The 20,402-nt window shown below is 40.4% G+C and overlaps 1 protein-coding gene across 1 annotated transcript in view; it reads right to left on the reverse strand.

Annotated features, from left to right (window-relative positions):
- The window catches only part of SLC9A2 (solute carrier family 9 member A2), a 33,050-nt gene extending 12,658 nt beyond the window's left edge, over positions 1–20,392 (reverse strand). The window contains exons 1-4 of the mRNA XM_085320771.1: positions 20,227–20,392; positions 14,124–14,587; positions 8,469–8,719; positions 1,468–1,685 (exon numbers count right to left, since the gene is read on the reverse strand). Of these exons, the coding sequence (XP_085176897.1) occupies positions 1,468–1,685; positions 8,469–8,719; positions 14,124–14,587; positions 20,227–20,374 (1,081 nt within the window). The 5' untranslated portion in view covers positions 20,375–20,392. The remainder of the gene's footprint in view (positions 1–1,467; positions 1,686–8,468; positions 8,720–14,123; positions 14,588–20,226) is intronic.
- Between the last annotated feature and the right edge of the window lie 10 nt (positions 20,393–20,402).

Consider the following 20,402-nt stretch of genomic DNA (forward strand, 5'->3'; position numbering starts at 1 on the left):
CTAGACTTTGTCCGTACCTTCAGAATATCCATAAATCTCTGTCTCAGGATAGATCAAAGTGCCTAAATTATTTTTAAAGTGGCATTTGAGGTGCTTTTGAACATTTTTGCTTGTCCACTCCAAAAATTTGTGCTTTGCATCCTGCAAATTCCTACCCACCCACTTAATTTTACATGCACAGTAATTTTATTGTAGTGAGTGGGATACGCTAATGAAGTTAAACACAAATTTAAGCTTTTTGGGGAGTGCAGGCTACAGTGGCAGTTCTTGAGATGACAACTGAGAGAGGGTGGAAGTGGATGCAGAGTGCAGGAGGGGAGAGGACAKGAGAAAAGGGCAATTTCACTCAAGCCTTGCCCTTTGTTTCCTCTTCCTTCTATTATGAGTCCTCCTCCTCTGGCCTCCGGAGAGTGAAACCACTGCTTTGAGCCAGGATAGGGAAAGGGCCACTTTCAGTGACTAGATGGGCAAAGACCACCTTCTTCCTTCTTCCCTCCCTTCCCTCTTCCCAATGGTAAAATGATCACAGCTGGGCATGTGCACCAGGACCGTTGTGCACCAGAAGCACTTGCAAGGCTGTACCTGGAGCTCAGGCTTGCAGTGAGGAAAAGAAGAGCAGTGTGGCTGGACAACGAAGGACCCAGAGAGACACAGCAGACCTCTGTGTAGACAGATGGGGTGCAGGTACTGGCTCAGTAGTGAAAGCATGTAGGCAAGTGAAAGAAGTGAGCCTGGTGGCCAGGAGCTGAGAGGCAGTCAGGCTGCTTGGCTGGTTTAGAGCATGCGGAATTAATTGTGGGGTTGTAGGTGGGGCGGAGGAGAAATAGTTGAGTTATCTGCACTAGAGGGACACTTAGGAGCTGGAAGTTTGGGTGCAGAAGCAGACCAGAGCATGAGCCACTGGCATGCATGAAGTGACTGAAGCATTGAAGGAATTGGGGTGAGAGGCAGGCTTAAGACCTATAGGCCTGGCCTGCACACGAGTCCTGATGTGAAAGATAAAGAGCTAGTACTGTAAACACAGGAGAGGTCAAGAAGTTTCTTTTCACATACTCCTGAACAGCATTTCAACTACAGCATTTCCTGGTTTAATGCTATTTATACCAATGACTAGGAAACCCACAAACCTAGCAAATACTAAAAAAGAAAGCCTGATTGCTTGTTCCAGAACTGTTAATTATTTAAGTAATTGTGCTTATTTGTAAATAAATGTGTACTTAGATACAAAGTGTTCACTCTGATTAACATGCAGACTGTGTCTGACTTCATATGGGCAGGCTCAGATCAAATTGATCTTTTGGGTACTATTCTGGGGAAAGGTGAGAGCTGACCCTGAAAAGACACTGGATAAATAAGAACATTGTACGGGCTAATGGGACTCTACCTAAATTTGAAGTTTTCTACTTGAGGTAGGACTAGAAGATTCATTTGTAAAGAACATCGACACATAGTCTTAGACATGCTTACCCAATGCCCTCCAGATTAAACAAAAAAGGAGGGTGAAGCTAACAAAGGCCCAGTTCCACTCATGATTCTTCCCAACTGTAGATACTCCCATGAAAATGAAGATTAAGGTTTCACTGACACTGCTTAGCATCTTCATAAAATACTTTATCGTTGTGTAAGACTTTTGGGAAACATTTTCTTCCACATACTTGTTCATGGTCATGGCACAAGCTGTAATCCTGAAAGGCAAACATTATTCTGTGTTTCATTGGCTTTTTTTCTGTTAGCTCATCTCATTTCTGGAGAATGCCAATCACTTTTCTATGTTCCTTTTTAAAATACAAAGTGTATTTGTATTTTACAAATTATAAAAAGTATAACTGAACCCATCACTAACCGATCTTAAATTTATAGATGTAGCAAACCTAAGTTTTAGATACAAGATTTTTTTTTCCACAGTGGAGAACTTTCAGAGAAGACATCAGTATATGGAGAATTTTGTCACATATTAAATTCACATGAGCTGTGCAGGGATCACTGAAACTATATTTTGAACTTGAAAAAAGAGAGAGCTTCAAAGATCCAGGGGGCCTGCCCTGGTGAGCAGGGATAGCTACTCCCACTGCTGCTGAAGGATGTAAGAAGCTAGGACGGCAACTGCAAATCCTGGGGTAGGACTTCCCTCCCTTCCCATCAGAAGTTGCTCCCCATCCCATCCCATACCTCATCCTCAGTGACAGACTAGYCATCTCCTTTTTTCCAGTTAAGGTAGGCAGCAAGGCCATAGACAATTTGTCATTCTCCACACCAAGCTTGCTTTGCCTATGCATAGGGCTGACCACGACCCCCACAGGAGAAACCTGCCACCAGCACTCATGCTGGTGCAGTTGCACATTTAAAGTGCCTACAAATTAACGAAATGGACATCTCAGCTGACACATGAGAGAACAGACAGGACTTACTATGCATGTGTCTATGCGCCCAGGCTCTGAGCCTGTGTTAGTGAACACAGTTTTCTAAGCAGCAGGAAGAGCAGAGAATAACAATACCAACTGTATACCATTTGCTCAGTAAATCTGCTCATGGTGCAGGGATGGCTGAGGACCACTGAGAAAGAAGGTTTACAGGCTTAAGGATGGTTAGCAGTGCTGGCTGGAGGATAACCTCAAGGTTCTGCCTCAGTGTAGGGGAAGCACAGTCTAAATCACCTAATAACTATCAGGGTGGCAAGATTCATTGTGAAAGAGCTGTCTCTCCTGGTTGTACTACCTAAGGCAAAAGCAYCTCTCCCCTCCCTGCTATCAAGTCTCTTCAGATTTCCCAGTTAAATACAACTTTATGTACACCCTTGTTTTGAGTCAAAACACAGATTAAACCTAAGTGAAGAGAGAGAGAGAGAGATGTGTATCTATGTTGCCTTTCTGAATATAGTCCATGAGGACTTATTCCAAGTTTATTTATCCCAATTTTGGCAGACGTGATTTATACAAAATATTTGCAAACTTAGAGGATATCTCTTCTCATCTCCACATTGTTCTCTCTTAGGGCAGAGGAACACGGTAGGTTTGCTAGCCTCTTCCTGGAAAAACTGAAGAAGGTTCTCACATGTCTTGTGGAGATCCCAGTACAGAGAAACTTTCACTGAGTATATCCTGCCTCTAAGACAAGAGCCCCATCTCCCAACAACTCAAACATCCCTGATTGTGAGAGCAAATGGAAAGACAAAGTAAGGGATAATTCAGGCAAGGCCACTGAGGACTCTAAAARTATAAATTCTCATTTTCGCATGTACCCAGCTGGAAGGAGAGGGGGTCCAGAACACCATTAARACAAAACACATCACCTCTGGCAAGTGATGAACTGTCACCTCCTGTATGGCCTCCACTTTCTAGAGTGTGGTCCTGCCTGCAGCTGTGATTATGAGCAAATACATCTAAAGTCTGTCTTCTAAAAGAATGGACTGAATAGATCTTTTTGCAAAKCAGTAAGAGGAATCACAGAAACAGCAGTGACCTCAAAAGTACTTCAAAAAAATACACTTTCTTAACATTTAGATGGAGGCTGTCCACAACAGAGGCTGAGGCTGTAGTCACTGCCAGTCTCCTAACAYGTTTTCCTAATTAATTAAAGTTAGTGCATTCTTTTGTCCCAAAGTTTCCTTCTGTTATGTAAAGCCAGAATGACTGGCTTTGGAGGAGAAAATCTAAGATCTGAAATGTAGTTGTAGATCTCTGACCCCACCAATACATCCATATTCTCATCCCCAGAGTGGCTGAGAAGCATTACTTCTGGCTGATGAATCTGGGAGGCCACATGGGCACTGGAAAGGGCGCTGCATGCACATAGGGATGAGGGGAATCCAAGGAAGAGGGGACAGATAGGTTGCTAGCAGAAGAGCAAAGGCTCTGTGTACCTTAGCCTGGCCTTCAACCTCCATTTCTGCCCACCTATAGTTAGTGACAGGGAGRAAGTCTAGTCAGCACAATATAAAATGGCCATTTTTATTTGAAAGCTAGTTTAGTACCTAAACAAACTTCAAGACTGAGCAGAAGAAAAGCTGGATTAAAACACTCCCAGGCCSTCATCTGCACTTAGTACTGACATGATTATCCACTCTCCTCCTTGCCACCCTATTTCATCAAGATCTTGAACAGCAAGGTCCTCTTGGCCCAAGAGTAGCATGCTCTTTGGGAAGCAGTCATCATAGCTATTTGGGATTCAGCACTGAAGGGAAAAAATGCATATTTCATAAGTATGTAAACTTCCTATCTGCAATACTCAATGGTTTAGGTAATGTTTCTAGTTTAAGTGTGTAGCTGGAACAAGAGAGGTCCTGCATTTTGCCAGTACAGGTGCTCTTCAGAGCTCTTCTTCTTGCAGTCTTCCAGACCAAGGACTTGGCTGAATCACTACAGTCTTGGGAAGAGATCACCTGTACATCTTCTGAATAATGAAGAAGAAGACCTGGACCATGCCTGGATTTTGTSCAAAATGCTACATGGAGGCCAGGACATACTCCCAGAGCTAGAAGCCAGGAAACATTTCCACGTTCTTCAGTTCACACATAGCTCCAGTGACCAACATTAAAGGAATATGTGAAGGGTCTCAAATCTGCTTAATGCTTTCCCTCTCCAGAACTCTTGTTATTTAATGTACTTCACAARCCACAGTCTTGTGAAGTCCACACTAATAGACCAAAAAATATCTCACATTATGTCATGGCCCAGGACAGCTCTCCTGTGCATGCACAGCTTACCTACACAAGTATAAGAAGTCTAGTGCATCCTGGCCGCTTCCAATCGATTGCACAGGCAAYAGAGTAGGCAAGTGCAGGGGCAGCAATTCCAAATACATCAAGAATGCAATGGACAGGCTGCACAATACCCATTTCCAGACACATAGTTATTCCAGAGTCTCAAAGCTGTGGCCTGCTGCCCATAGCACTAGGGCTGTCAAATCCACATCAAAGGCAGAACAAAATACTACTCTTTATTATCTTCTTAAAATAAATTATTTTCATAATTATAGTCACTTAGGAAAGCCCTGCAACTTGGGAGTAAGGAAGCATGCTCTGGGCACAGTTTGTTTTTGGATCCTGAGGTAATGCAGACACCGTAAATAGATGTCTGATAAGAATCTGTCACTGGATTAATCGGGATCTTTGCAAGCTGTAACTTAAAACACCTCCCACATTTAATAACTAGAATTTAAAGTGACTACACTCATATATACTTTTTTTTTCAGTTACATTTTACATTCACCCAATTAGTGTCAGCAACTGAACTAATTCATCAGTATACCAAATAGTGCTGCTTATTATTTGTTACTCTTAAAAGAGTACTATTCCACAGCTACTCAATGCTCACTCTAAGATTTCAGTGTCTCTTCAGCTTATTTATTCAGGTTAGGAAAAAAAAAAAAAAAAAAACCTACTGAAGTCTCTTCAACTTAAAAATTTTACAGCAATAGAGTGTCAGAATATAAGATAAAATTAAATTCTTAAGATATACAAGATGTTATATACAGCATTACAATATCTTATTTCCAGATTAGGTTCTCACTGTTACCATAATCTAAGCAGAAGCTTAGGTATGCTTTGTTTCATATTTCTTGTCCATATATGCATTACTTCTAGCTTCCATTTCTGTGACCTGAGGTGGTTGCCTTGGTCAAGAAAGGGAGGGGAAAAAAAAGTTAATTACACTTAATCTGCAACCTTCAGTGCCTCTGAAGAATAAAACTTCTCCTGTACAAACAGTACAGTTTCTGTCATAGCTGGAATAAACAAGGCCACTGAGTTCAATCCTCATGTTTCCTTGACCTACTAAATTTACAGTAGTTTCAATGTTCATTCCTTACAGCCTGCTAATTCATGGTTGCAAAAGAAATACATACTAATATTTCTATGCTTTCACAGCCTTTACAAGAAATAAGTAAGCAGAAAATGCARTATTATAATTAGAAATGAAAACAGGCAAATAAAGTTCAGATGCACACCTGTATTTTTTACACCCATGATCCTGATTCAAGCCCAGCTCTAATTACAGGAGAACCTATTTTCTCTCCTTCTGAAGAGAACTTTCTCATTGCGGCTCACAAGGATATGATTCAGTCCTTTAGCTATTTAAGCCGAGTCACCTGACTCAGGAGTTATACACAGATGTTTCAAGAATCATTGTCCCCAGAACAAGTATACAGACTTATCAGAAGAGAGACAAGCACCTTCCCCTCTATTGCTTTGCCAGTGAATTCCTTGTTGCACAGAAATTACGTACTCTACGCATGTACGTTATTTATTTGCTAATACTGTMTGTTCCTGCTGATGCACTTCATCTGAAGTATGGTGTAGTGCCTTGTCGCATAGCATCAGGCTATGAAGAAAGCGGGTTCAATATTTAACGGACTCAAGTGGATATGGGTGAAAAGAGGGAGACCAGGTGTTTGTTGCCTACAGGCTGAACTCCAAATGACCACAGAATCATAGACGCATTGAACAACCCAAGTTGCAAGGGACTCTCCAAGGTCATTTGGTGAAATCAGAAGCAAGTGAACACAATCATAAGTCACTTGTCGCAGGAAATGGCACACAATGTCAGTACATGTTGCACTCTGTGACACAGAGCAGAATATTCTCTGCAGTTTGAAACCTAATCAAATGTGAAGAGCATGGGGTAGGCCTACTCCAAGTGAAAGTGAAGCCTGCAGAAGCTATAAGGCCTTCACCAGCGCTGCTTGGTAGGGATCACGCTATATAGCTCCTAACTGCTAAGACACTGCACCTCTGCAGAGACCTCTACCTCCTCCCCATGAGTGTTACTGACTTACTCATCTCTGTTAGCTACTACAAAATRTGCTTAGAGTCAAAACACACACAGGGCATACAGAAGATAACTTTTTTGGAGCGTAAGAAAATACTTCATGTTTCCTCTATTGTTTTGCACCCACTCAGGGGACACTAGTATATAAAAAAAAGTAATTTATCTGTGCTGTGTGAAGCATTAGTGTGCTGATTCCTGGCACTGGCATGCAGTAATTCCACTTACGCATTAGCAGACCCATGGTGCCCTTTTCGTTTTATCCTAGGTGTAGAATGTCCAATTCAATATTTTCATGCATGCTACTACAATTTTTCCATATACAGTTTAGCCACACGTTTTTGGTTTAGAAGCCCTTTAAGTACTTGATCATAGGATGTCAAGGACATCTGACTTAAGAAGAGGAGGAAACTAGAAACCACACAAATGCTATGAATAGACACTAGGGAAAAGAGATGGCACATCTATGAACTCGGTCACAGTGGATGCATGTGTTACTTTATTTAGGCTCATATCAGAGCAAGCAAGCCATGCAATCTTTAGCTCTTCACTTATATTAAAGTACTAAACTCTTCCTTTTTGTGGCTTATTTCTATTTCTATACTAGTGAATCATCAGCTCTAAGTTCCTTTTTGAAATTGGCCCCAGAAAACCTTAAATTAACATGGCTATGATATCAAACCTATCTTCACTTTCTTAAAAGATAGTTAATCACTAAAAGAAGTATTATCAAATAGAGATACTAAGAGGTAACATCTCAGCTTTCAGAGAAAGCTATGTTTCTAATGCCTGAATGACTCATATTTGTCACTAGAACAATACAAAGACCTTAAAGAAGGCCTTTAAAAATATTGCTTGCAACCAGAGAAAACCATTTAAGTAGTGTCATAAAGGCTCTTGCTAAAATTGAGGTTGTTACAGTATAAGCAGCATAAAATAAAGGCTATGCTCTTTACTGAAGCCCAGGAGTGAGAAAGCATAGTATTTTTATCTGTTAGAAGTGAGAATAATAATATTTTATACATATTTATATACATACAAAGAGCATTGTAATACACAGGCATACGTATCAGGAAACTAAGTTATGGGGTTATATCACCATTGGACTAGATTCTGCAAATCTTACATTTGTCCAAACCTTACTGCACTTGTAATCCAGCAGCAGTTTTGCTTTAATGATATATGCATCACCTTCATTGCATGGTACTTACTGGCTGCTCACATGTCTAAGTGAAGATGTAGTTTCACAGAACATTGGCACAGTTGTGAAGCCAGCTCATGAAATATCGTGGCTACCACTCCCACTCCTTCTCAACCACTGCTGCCCCCACATCATTATTCATCACCCTTCAGTCATGTCTTTAAGACTAGTTGTGGGGTCACACCAGGACACAGGTCACAGAACTGATCTGRGTTAAAAATAACACCATCAAAAATGCAAGGGATTATTTTTAACTTGGAACATTTGAAAGATATGGTTTATGGTGTGATGCCATGAACAGTTTTAGTGACACAGCTGGTGTGGTGGCAAGATGAGACAATGGGATGGGAACAGTAGGGGAGAGGCCGGAAATCCTCAAGCCAGCTTCACTGCCATGCACAATGGAACTACGCCATATGGCAAAGTTTGCAAAATCTGGTCCTCTCTGCAATTTCCTTTGGCATTCTTATTTGGGTGCTATTATTACTGAAGTTTGGGGTACTTACGCCATGATGCCCGAGAGATGAAACATTTCAGCTGTTATGTATGACAAATAACTGTACAGGAAGACAAAAAGTGGCTCAATCACTCGGATTTTATGGGTGAAACGGGTGGTAAATGCTGCTACAAATCCCAAAAGGATTCCAATCAATACTCCACCGATCCCCACTATAAAGAAGTTAGCAATCCCAGCGAATATGTCAACAACCTTAATTGTGCGCATCTGGCAGAAAGACTTGAACAAATTGTACAGGACCTATGGGAAAAAGAAAGCACATTATGTTTCTGAACTCTTCTTAATTTCTCTTTGTGTCATTGTCTTCCTCCATTTCAATGTTGGACTTTGTATTTCTGTATCTACCTTGAACTCACTTTTGAGATATGCTGTTTTGTACCTCTGGCATATTATTTGTCATCCATATATATCAGGGAGATTCACAAAGAAGGGTAAATACCATGATTCTCATTCTTGCAAAAGGTGTCATTCTGTAGGCCAGGAGCACAGTCATGAGCAGAATCCTTACCTGGCTAATTCAAAGTCCTGGTCAAAACTCTATCCATTATTTCTATAAACTCAATCATTTGCAAGCTCTAATTTCTCCAGAAATGGCCATTTCAGATTTTACTTATTTTCAGAAAAAAATAAAAAGAAGAGGAAAAAATAGTTTCATAATCAGTGAAAAATCAGATTATTTTCATATGCTTGAGCTATGTAAGACACCAAGAGCTGAAGTAGTGAATCAGACTGTAGATCCATTTGGCGTAGGAAGAGTGCACAGAGGCTGCCTGAAGAAGGAGTACAAGAAACAAGGCATCCATGGAGCAGTCTTTCTCTGACATATTAGCAATTAGGAATCCAGTGGTGTAAAGACTTTTCAAGCTGTGGATTGTTTCCAGAGATCTGGATATAATTCCCATTAATAGGCCCATTTCTATGAATTCGCCCAGTTTCATTTTTGAACTGGTCATAACCATTCTCCAAAACAAGTTGCATCGATAAGATTTTCATATTTTCTTGGCCAGAGTCTTTTCCATTTTACACAGGAAATTATGTAAAGTCCACATTTCTCTAATATACAGTGTTCTAGTTASGAATGTTATTCACCAATAAAATCAGTGACTCTTAAAGAAAACTTATAAGGTCTCTTAGCTGCAGATTTCCTAGGGAGATTTAAGTTTTGCCTGATGCTGCCCACACGCCCCCAGCCATGTGATACCATGAGGGCTGCACAGTCTCCTTGGCCACACAAAGGCTTGGTCGTGTGCACCTATTCCTGTCAGATCAGATAAACACCAGAAGTGAAAATCAGGTTCACAGACCAAGCCACCGCTGGTGTTCTTAATAAACACCACACTAGTCAGCTTGGAAAGCTTACAAAAGTTAAATCTTTGCTTTCCTTCTGAAATTTTTAGTAAACCAAATAGGTTCCTCCATAAGAAATGCTATTGAGACAGCAATATTTTCTCAGTACTTGCAYTGTGCCAACATGTACATATTTGAACAGTGACTGGAAGGGATTTGTCAAATTAGCAGTCTTGTTCTCTCTCACATGSCAGAAAAGAAGTTGTAGAGCTTTTCTTGGACAAAATTTGATAGGTCTTACACAGATAAAAGTCCTCACTAAAGATTAATGTAAAGACATGGCCTATTATGGGTCCTTTCAACTAAGTGAAGGGAAAGAAATGAAAAAGAAGAGAAAAAATAAATTCCAGTGTTAGCACGAAAAAAGAAGGTCAAATCAAATCCAGCAAGGTCACCAGTATTTTATGATTAGAAAGTGATAAATAGGGCAAGTGTAGGAGCATGAGTTATTTATTTCATAAGAATGATGGGCTCAGGACGAGCCCACCAGGGAGAAGTGTCGGTTTTCACCTGTGCAAATCCATTCATCTTTCTGCAGCAAGGCAGATCCCTGTCTTTGCTCTGTGCCTTGTTAACYTATCCTGTGAATGACTAGAAAGTTATGCCGTAGGCGCCAATAGTTTTCAACCTGTCTTGATTTGCAGACCCTATGTATTTACATGGGGAAAATATATCAAAATAAACCCAACTAACAATAGGTGTGCTTGTGTTGGTCACTTTACAAAGACCCTTCAGTTTGCAGACTCCCATGGCTCCATGAATCACAGGCTGAAGACAAATACTATTCTTCATGTCAAGTAAGCAGAGCAGYTTCCCTGAATCACTTCGTGACACTTGTGACCACACCAGTTTTGTTACTCTTCAAGACACCTAGGGAATCTGACCTTGCAAAATGATCAATTGGTATGTATTAGGGGAGATGATGATTTTCCTTAATTGGAGGTAAATAGCCTTCTTTGTATTTTAAAATAAGCTATATAAATATATACAAAGCTATATAAATATATATACATATATTTCTGAAGTTTCTGAAATAAGGCCACTGAAAGCTGCTTACAAAGAAACTTACAGTTTTGACCAATTCAAGCAGTAGTCTTTCCAAAACATCAGCTCACCTTCACGGAGCAGTGTTCACCCTGCAGATAGTTAGAATGGAGCTGTTGTTTCTGCGCAGATTGCCCTACAAACCTTTAGTCTGCTGCCATAATTTATTTGAAAGAAGAAAAGTAATGTTCTTTGTACTTGGGTTCAAAACCAGACTGCCATACTAGAAACAGTAATGAGGACTACAAAATGCCACGAACATGATTTTAATCTTTTAATTTACACTAGTGTAAATGAGTTCATAATCAGGTTTACCTCCCTTTTGTGCTAAAGGTTTTTAGAGTAAAGTTTTACAGTTTTACAACTCTTTAAGCTTTTAGGTGTGTTAAACAGCAGCAGCACTAGCGATATTCTTCAGTGCATTTGGTATGAGAATGGGCGTTTTCAAGTTCAAGCTTTGCATTTACTCAGTGTTTTTTAGCTGAACTCACTGAAGGTTACACCAGAGAATAAAGAACCACCAATAATTTTTTAATCTTTTGTCGAAGTCTCTCTGCTCTTCTGAGACATTAATTGCTTATTTTCACCAATTTTCAGTTATTACCTTTTATTTCTGAAATTACTTTAAAGCACTCTAAAATAAAGATTTTAGAACAGGCATAATACAGAGAAATGCTGTAATGCTTTCTAACATGGGAATAATATTACTATAATGACAGTGGCTCCCTCATTGTGATCTTAAGCCTAGCAGTGGAATTTGAACTACTAACACTCAACTTCAGCTGTGATCTTGCCATTTAATACCATTGTGCTAGTTATTACTGAAGCAGTCTTTCGGTAAAGCACCAACCCCAAACAAGCAGCACTACGGCTGACTGGCAAACTTTGTCCCCAGTCAAATTCAAACTCCAAAATTCCATCAGTGGGTGAAATACATCAGTGGGGTCATGCAAATGCACAGACATATCATGAAATGTCTCAGTCCTGAATGGCTGCATGGAAGATGACACGATGATAAAGGTAGATTAACCCATCTTAGAAGTACAGTAAGGTTTGGATTCCTACCAAAGCAAATCTTGCTTTATCTATAAAATCAAAGTGTGGTAGCAAGTTTGTTGAAAAGGGGAAACACAGATGACACTGCTTTCCCAATAAATGCTTCTATTAGGAATGGAAAGACATAGGGAGCAGTATAGTAGGAAGAGGGGCTTAAAGTATTTAGAAAGTATGTTTACTAAAGCCATGCCGTTCTGCACTGCACATCTGATAGCCTCTGGTTTTTTGATAATGTAGTGGCCAAGTGTTTGAGGGTCATTAATAGAGCAGCTTTCTGCTGACTGCCAGCCTGACTTCAGCTCCCCTCCCACGCCGTGCCCCCATCCTACTGAGGGCATCACCAAGAGAACGAGCCCAGAAGCACTACGACAAGTAGGGAGGCAAGGTCTTTTAAGGGCAATCCACAGGGGATTTCTGTGACTGCTTGGGTCACATTTTAAGTAAAATCACATGATTACAGGTGTGGAAAAACATAACAAGGAGACATTAGCAGACCAGTGTTTAGCATGTGGTAACCACTTGATCTTCTGCCAAGTACTACTTTTAAGCAGTAGCCAGGAAGTAAGACCAAACATACTCTAGAGTCTTTTTATTCCCTCATAAATATATGCTGGATTGGCCGAACAGGTTCTTCAGAATGTCCCCTTCCCCCTCCCTCCCCCCACCCCCGTCAGTGCATCTGGGCATAAATTCCGTGAGAAAACGACTATATTTACAAGAAGRCAATGATGATGCCTATAGGAAAGCTATGTATCATAGTTATTGGTACATGGCAGTGCCTTTAAAAATTGTGGTTTGAAGTAATCCTTCCTYGGGCAATTGCATGCAGAAATACTTCCATCAAGAAAACACAGTGTTTTGCTTGCAAATTTTGCTAGACTAATTGGTCTTCCAGGGTAAAGTGAATGATTCTCTGACTGAAAAAAGAAAATTTGTTTAGGAAAATCCACAAAGAAGGTTCTTTATATTAAGATAAATATATCCTTTTTTTTCCCTAAAAAGGTTACGTGAAAAGAATTCCACTTCATGAGTGGTCATTAAAAGAGATGGCACAGTCATGGCTGAATTACAAAGTCATTTRCATATCAATATTTACATCAAGTGTTTTTCAGGACTGGATTAAATATCAGCTTAGGAATGGCAGGCAGTTTCAGCTGTCMACTAATGAGAAAAGCTAGGCTTTAAGGCAAGCCTGTAAGAGAGGATGCAATTCAATTGGTTGGCAACAACAGAATCAGAAGTGTGAAGCGTAAGTGGAAAAATAAAAWACAGTACTCCCAAGGAAGCAGAAGAAAGAAATGATCAGCACCAAGACTCAGATTAAGTGGATGGGGTACWCACGTGTAAAGTTAATCAAGTAAAGTCCTAGAAAGTATGAAAATTGAAGGACAATTCTGCATGGAAGGGGACAGTGAGTAAGAATCCAGTGACAGACAGGGAAGGTGTGGACCCAGCTTATGAATCTTTCCAGTATACGAGAAACTGGACTTACATGGCTCATAAAACAGAAAGCATGACAGGACATAGTTAACACAGCCAGGACTTCAAGTAAGGTATGGATAAATGGGAGTAATGTTCCAGACATGGTGTCACCAGGTACAAACAAGGGGCATTGGGAGTGTTAATGGAATTTGCAAATTGATGTCCTCAGGTCAGCACCACAAACCCAGTTCAGCTAGTTAATGATTAGAAAAGACTACCTCCAGGTGGCTGTCCTATCTCAACCGTAGCCTGAAAGAACTATATTGGTGGTCTCCGAGCAGTTACAGCTAGACAAGCACATGSAAAAGATCAGCATCAGCTGGACACTGTGCTTGTGGTATCTCATGGATTTGCCCAGTCTCCCTGTGTAGGCCTGTTGTCCTCTCCTGCCCAGACCTTTCCTCACCTTCAGGTGAGGAAAACCTCTGGTTTAAGATTTCTGAAGCAGCAGAACTCTAAGGTATAGAAACTAAAGAGATCAGGTAGCAAAATGACTAGATAAAATATGTTACCATTGCACATTAATCTGGTGTAGCCTAAACTACTATAATTTCTAGTCTAAAATTTAGAGGATTGCATAAGCACCTTAGCACTCACTGACTCCCTTCTTTCAGCAAACTGTATTAACTAGATATAAAGACATGCAAACATGTCATTTAGGGCTTGCAAACAATCATTTATCATTTATCAAGTAATCATTGATCAAGTAACTTACCACAGTTATAGCATCATTCAGCAAAGATTCTCCAAACACCAGGATGTAAAGCTGCTCATTGACATGAATATTTTCAAAAACTGCTAAAACGGCCACAGGATCCACAGCTGAAATGAGGCTGCCAAAAAGCAAATTCTGAAGCAATGTGATATCAGTCAAACCAAATGCATTTATCTGGCAAATTCCAAAAAGTGAAATTCCAATGCCAAAAGCATTCCAGAGCGTGCCTACCACAGCATACCAGAATATGGTACCAAAGTTCTCAAAGAAAAGACGAGTTGGCATAAAATATCCAGCGTCGAGTACAATTGGTGGTAAAAGATACAAGAAAAAAACATCACTGTTCATTACAGGTGGGGACTTCTCCTGTGCTCCAAAAATAATCCCACCAAGAAGCAATCCAACCAGAATAAGGAGACAGCTTTCGGGTACTATTGAGGGCAACTTGTGATAGAGATGAAAGCCTTCAAAGGAAATTCAAACACAAGAAAGTGAAATAGTTATTTGTAGAGAATCCAAAATACTATGCTGGATTCTGTTATCTTAGTCTGTAGAGCAAACAAGCAGTAATCAAAGGGCAAGTCCATTTTCATTGTAAAGACTGGAATGGACCACCACAATAGGTCAAGATAAATTTATCAGCTAGGGTAGTTAGTTCAGTTAATTTACCGAATAGTCCTTTCCTGTTAATAGCTGAACTGGCAGGAGCAATTGTGTGCAAGGGCTCTGTTTGCAAAAGCATTTTGTTTCTGCAATATTGAATCCTCCAGAATCAGATTACCCAAAGACTTTTCTAGTGCAAGATTACACCTAAATATAGAAAAAAAATCATACTAACTACTCCTGTCTCCATTCACAGCGTCACAAAAGAACTTTAAAAGTATATTAATTTTGGTTTTAGGTATCTTTTAGATTCTCAAAGCTAGGGGAATGGGCACATAYGATCAGCCCCAGTGACCCATGGTCACTTCCTCAGCAACCATGAGGAAGTGTTCTACAGACTCATCCTCATCCACTGGAACCTCTAAAACTGCRTGTTTTCCATTAAGTAGCCTTGTAGCCTTTATTATTATTGTCCTTGTTCTATATTATATGAATTATGGTAGTGTCAAGAATCCCTATTAAAGAACTGTATAAAGTATTGGAAAAAATAAAAAAGATTCTGAATGAAGACTTAATTGTTAAATAGTTCATAGCCTGTTAAAATTCTGTAAGCTGTGCAGTTTTGATTTAAAGATTCCAATTAATTTTAGTAGTTATTTTTTTTTAACTGATAAAACATGATTTTTGTAATTACTGGGGAAAATTTTAAAGGAAGTTACCCTGGCCAGTCTAACGGAATGGTCAACCTTACGCACCAAGGTCGCATTTCAGGACCTGGAGATGCCAATCTTTTCCAGGCTCCTCCTTATCTATATTTAGCCCACATAATTATATAGAAAACTGTCCACACCCACAAGATCCTACAGTTCCTGCCTAACTAAAAAGCATTTTAATTATTTTAAATGAGAGCCACACAGAAACACTGGGTGTGGCAATAACGGAGGTCTATTTCAGTAAAACTATTTCAGTAAAAATCACACCCGTAGTCGAAACAGTTAAATAAGCGCAAACTTAGCATATTTCATACCCAGTTTCYCAATTTCAGTCTTTTGTATCTTGTGACACCTATTTTGTTAACTCTCCTTTCACCATAGATTTTGTTCATGAGAGAGACAGACTGAGCTTTTAGTTAGGAAAAAAGATGGTTAGGAAGATGGGGGGGAGCTTTTTACATACAGATTCTATACCTATTAAAACTATCTTTAAAAGTAAGTAGCCCGAGCTGCATTTTTTCCTTTATGCATGAATACAGACTGTTTTTTTAATACTTAGAAATATAGCCAATGTGACTTCTTRAAAGGACTGCCAAATTCACCATCATCCCTCCAAATAGGAATCACCAATATCCAGTTTGCTGTATGGATAGGAGAGCTAACAACTCTGGAGACACAAGAATTTATGGTTGGAGACTTGACTCTTCGCCTTTCCTCCACTTCCAAACAAATATTTTATGACTTGTATTAGTTTCTGCTGTGGCAGGAGGCCAAAATTTCTAACACTGTGATTGAAGCTTCTCCAGAGTAAGTAAGCAGATTCTGCTAAAAGTAAAGTTTTTAGAGGACTTTCAGTAGTATATTAAATAATTTTCTCAATAAAATTGAAGAGGAGGGGATTTTTTATTAGTGCAGCTTTTCATGGAAACAAAAACATCCCAACCAGTTCTAACACAAAGACAATGAAGTGTTGATTATGAAAATAAAATAAAAATCCCACTGCTTCCTTTCCTTCTTTAAACTTTCCTATTGGAAAGTTCAGACCTTCTCAGAGCCTTTGGGGCTTTATTTTACCCTGTAAAGGTAATGGGAAGGCTCCTGCTATGATAGGTGTGGTTTTTATCCATGTAAGCTGCGCCAAAACTCCTAAAAAACTGCCTGGCTCCATGAAAGGCATTCACAGGTAATCCTACAGGATTTAAGGGCTGAGAGCTAGTAGAAGCCAGAGAGCACATTAAGTTAGGCATAGATGCCCTGTAGGATGAGGGACATCATCCCTGCTCTGCCAGATCCATAGCTGTGTGGTCAGGAGCACTAGCCCTGTGAGGCCAGAGGGAGAGCAGACCTGGGGCTGCAGACCTGCACCAGGAATGTGGATGCATTTCACTGCAGCTATCATGGTACTAAACAGAGGACAACCTTGGAAGCGGACTCCCCACACCACGTGAATGCTCTGACCACTCTGCTGAATCTGACCTGGGCTCACAGCTACTTTCAGCTCCTCTRACCACTGACTCTTGGACTCCTGACTGTGCAGTGATCCAGTTTCAACTAGCATGGAAGATGGTTACCCTCAGGCCTTTGGGCATTAAGACACTTTTCTAAAGTGTAAATCCAATAATCTTCAATTTAGAAGTCCTTAGAGTCCTGGTCTCCTACATCTGGGGTGAAATCCAGTATATCTGATGCTGGTAATGTCAGATATACTGCTGAATATACTTGAATTTTTCAAGGTTATTTTCAGAGTTCAGGTGCTGAACAGTTTAAGCCTTTTTTCAGGAGGGAACTGTAGGAAAGATACTGGCTCATGTATCCAGAAGAAGCATTTCTAATCATGCGTTTGTGATTAAAGGTAGGAGTCACAGGAATTTAGACAAGTTAGGCAATATTTTGTAAATTTAATAGCATAAGGATTAAGAAAAACTGTAGATAGACTTTCACTGTCTAGGTAGTATGGCATACTTTAACTACACTGGATCCCACCTGTACATTGGTAGAGTCCATCAGCATATTAATAACATCTTATTTATAGTATCATTACACAAGATAATAAATAACTAGAGATATTCAGAAAATAACAATTCCTTTCAAGAGATCTTCTGAAGTTTCAAAATGTGTTTTTGTTCTACGCGGAATAAAAAGCACTATCTTTCTATAATGTCTTTGTGAAGATGTGCCTTGTCAAAATGTTTAAATTCTACTTGACAACTATGTTTTCCTTTCTCACATTCTCTTTCTTGCTCTCTCTAATCCTAGTCTACAGTGACCTCATCACAGCCAGGATCTGAGAAACAGTTCAAATAAATCCTCTATAGAAATAAGCACCTCTTTGGAACATTTCAGCTGCAATGAAACTATATTTCTGCAAAAATGTGTTTGTACAAAAACGTTCCAATCAAGTGATAAAAAGGTGCTGTAATATATTTGTCTTTGGGATTCTTCACACACAGTGAGAGGTATTATTAAATTTGACCATGCCTTCTGAGATCCTTGCAGTTGAAAAGAAGTTAGAGCTAAATTCATATAGGTTTGCAGTGCCACGTGTACGTGTTCAGCACCTAGCCCCAGAAAGGAATCTGCAACACCAGATTACACATCTAAATTTCCTGGGTAGCGCATGAGTCTCCTCGTGGATTTCGTGCCACCTGGCATGACATGGGCAAGATGCCTAYGCTGCCCAGCACAAAATCCTGGAGAGATGAGTGTGTCAGAGAATCCCGGGCCTATCTCAAGGCTACGCATCGTCAGAGAGGCTGTAAAACTCCCTCCATCCCTTTGAAATGTGTGTAAATGACCCACTCACAGCAACAACGTAGGAGAAGGATGCAGCAGAGCCAATATTTCTACATCTCAGTGGTTAGAGAACTATCTGTGTGGGTCATCTTTAATATAAGAGAAGGCACAAACGAGCGAAAAATTAACACTGTGGGAATGTGATCTGTGAGCAATGAGGGCCTGTCCTGGGAAGGTTTGTCTGATGCAGGCGCTGGATAAGGAAGCGCCAAAAGTGCTCCAGGAGCAAGAACTGGGTGTTCCTAATTGCAGTCTCAGAGTCAGGGCCCCTGCAGTGAGGTGTGGTGAAGCTCAGCACTGCCACACCTAGGACCTCTCTTGGATCTGGCCCTTATTGCTTAGTGCACACTTAATACAAGTGAGATAATGCCCTAGATTACTGACACTAATTTTTGTTTGGTATAACTGAAAAGATCTAAAAATCAAACCCATTTCTCCTCATTTACACTGTTTGCTTGTTTATTTTACTATAGTCGGCTTAGGAAAAAAAAGATAGTCAAGCCATTTTTTTTATTTTATAGATGCCTATGCAGTAGCAAATTGTTGTAATGGTTAGAACGTATGCAATCCGACAGAAGCTGTACATTATTCTGTATCAGTGTGTTTAGATGTTTTAAATGGCTTCACTGAAATCTTATAAAATACATCAGTCTCATTGGTCTTAGCTTATTCAAGAGTTCTTATTATAAAATCTAAACTCAGAACCTAGAGCAATTTTACATTATTATTTTAATTTGGCTGAGATTAATTCTTTATATACCTCCATAAGAGCTAGCTATAGCAATTCATGATATATCTGGGTGTATCATACATGAACTCTATCCTGATTCTTCAAAAGCCTAAMTACATACTCAAGACTAAGTAGGCAAACCTTAATGCATTTTTCATGCATTAAGATGCATACATCTGAAAAGGATGCAACATACAATATTTCTGTAGAAGGTAATGAAGCTATAGGCAGTTAATTTGGTTAGAGCATCTGGCCTCCCACTTTGACATTAGTTGGGGTTGGAGGTGAGTTTCAAGCATGAGTTTAGGTAGAGTCAGAACTACCTGAGCACTAATCAGAATGTAACCCAAAACCTATTTAAATGGCACAACTGGAAGTCAACTTTTTCAAGGTTTATCAGAATATTTTATCAGAGTGGGTATGACCACAGTTTGCACAGAAATCTGTGGTGCGAAATCAGACTTCTCAATCAAACAAGTGGAATACTTGTATACCTTTTCTTTAGTTCCCATGGCTTTATTCCTGAAGTTAAGATGATCTTCTAGTTAAGGAGATACAACGTTCATCATCTATGGAGATTTTTCTGATTTTTAGATAGATCACTAGTATGCCTTTATCTGATTTTCTTTAGATTATTATATGTGATTCATCATTTCCATATGGGACACAGAAAACTAATTAAAAACACTATATATAACCTGCACAAAACGCACTGAAACTATGCAATACAAATACTTTCCACATGAGGGAATAAGTAGCCTTTCTTACTCATTCAGTTCTGTATTCTTTTTTTCTTTCACAGGACACAAGTGACTGGTGGGAAAGTACAACGAGGAGGCTTACTCTAGCCTCATTAATACTTGCTCTCCATCGATCCGTTGTTATGTTATGGAACTGTCATTATATCCGGCGTTATTTTAAGAAAAAGAAAGCAGTGCTCAAATGACAGTAGGGAAAAGTCTGTCGTGCGCTCAGTAAACTCTCGAGCGGTAGTCCTAATAGTTTGGCATGAACRCTTTGCTTTAATGGCAGGAAGCAATCTCCTTTCTTCGCTCGCTCTACCTTTCCCGAGCGAAGGAAAAGTGTCTGTTCCCAGCCCAGTCACGCCCGGGCATCACCTCCCGCTCGGGGACGCGGTGCAGAGCATCCCCCGCGGCCCCGGGGCGCCCCAGCCGCCGGCACCCGCCTCGCCCCGCCGCCGGGGGTCCCGCCGAGGGAGGAGGGTGGCCCCGACGGCCCCGCTCCCGCCGGGGCGGCCGCTCACCGATCTTGGCGAGGGACGCCAGGAGGATCCAGAGGGTGATCTCGAAGGGGATCTGCACATGGGGGTAGTCCAGCGTGAAGACGTGCAGCCGCGTCTCCTCCAGGGCGCTGCCGCTGGGACTCGGCGCCGTGCCGCCGCCGGCGCCCATCGCCGCCGCGTCGGGCGGCCGGCTCTCC

The sequence above is a fragment of the Rhea americana genome, unplaced genomic scaffold, assembly GCF_003343005.1.
Source record: "Rhea americana isolate MKP2758 unplaced genomic scaffold, rheAme1 scaffold_66, whole genome shotgun sequence".
Classification (NCBI taxonomy): Eukaryota; Metazoa; Chordata; class Aves; order Rheiformes; family Rheidae; genus Rhea; species Rhea americana.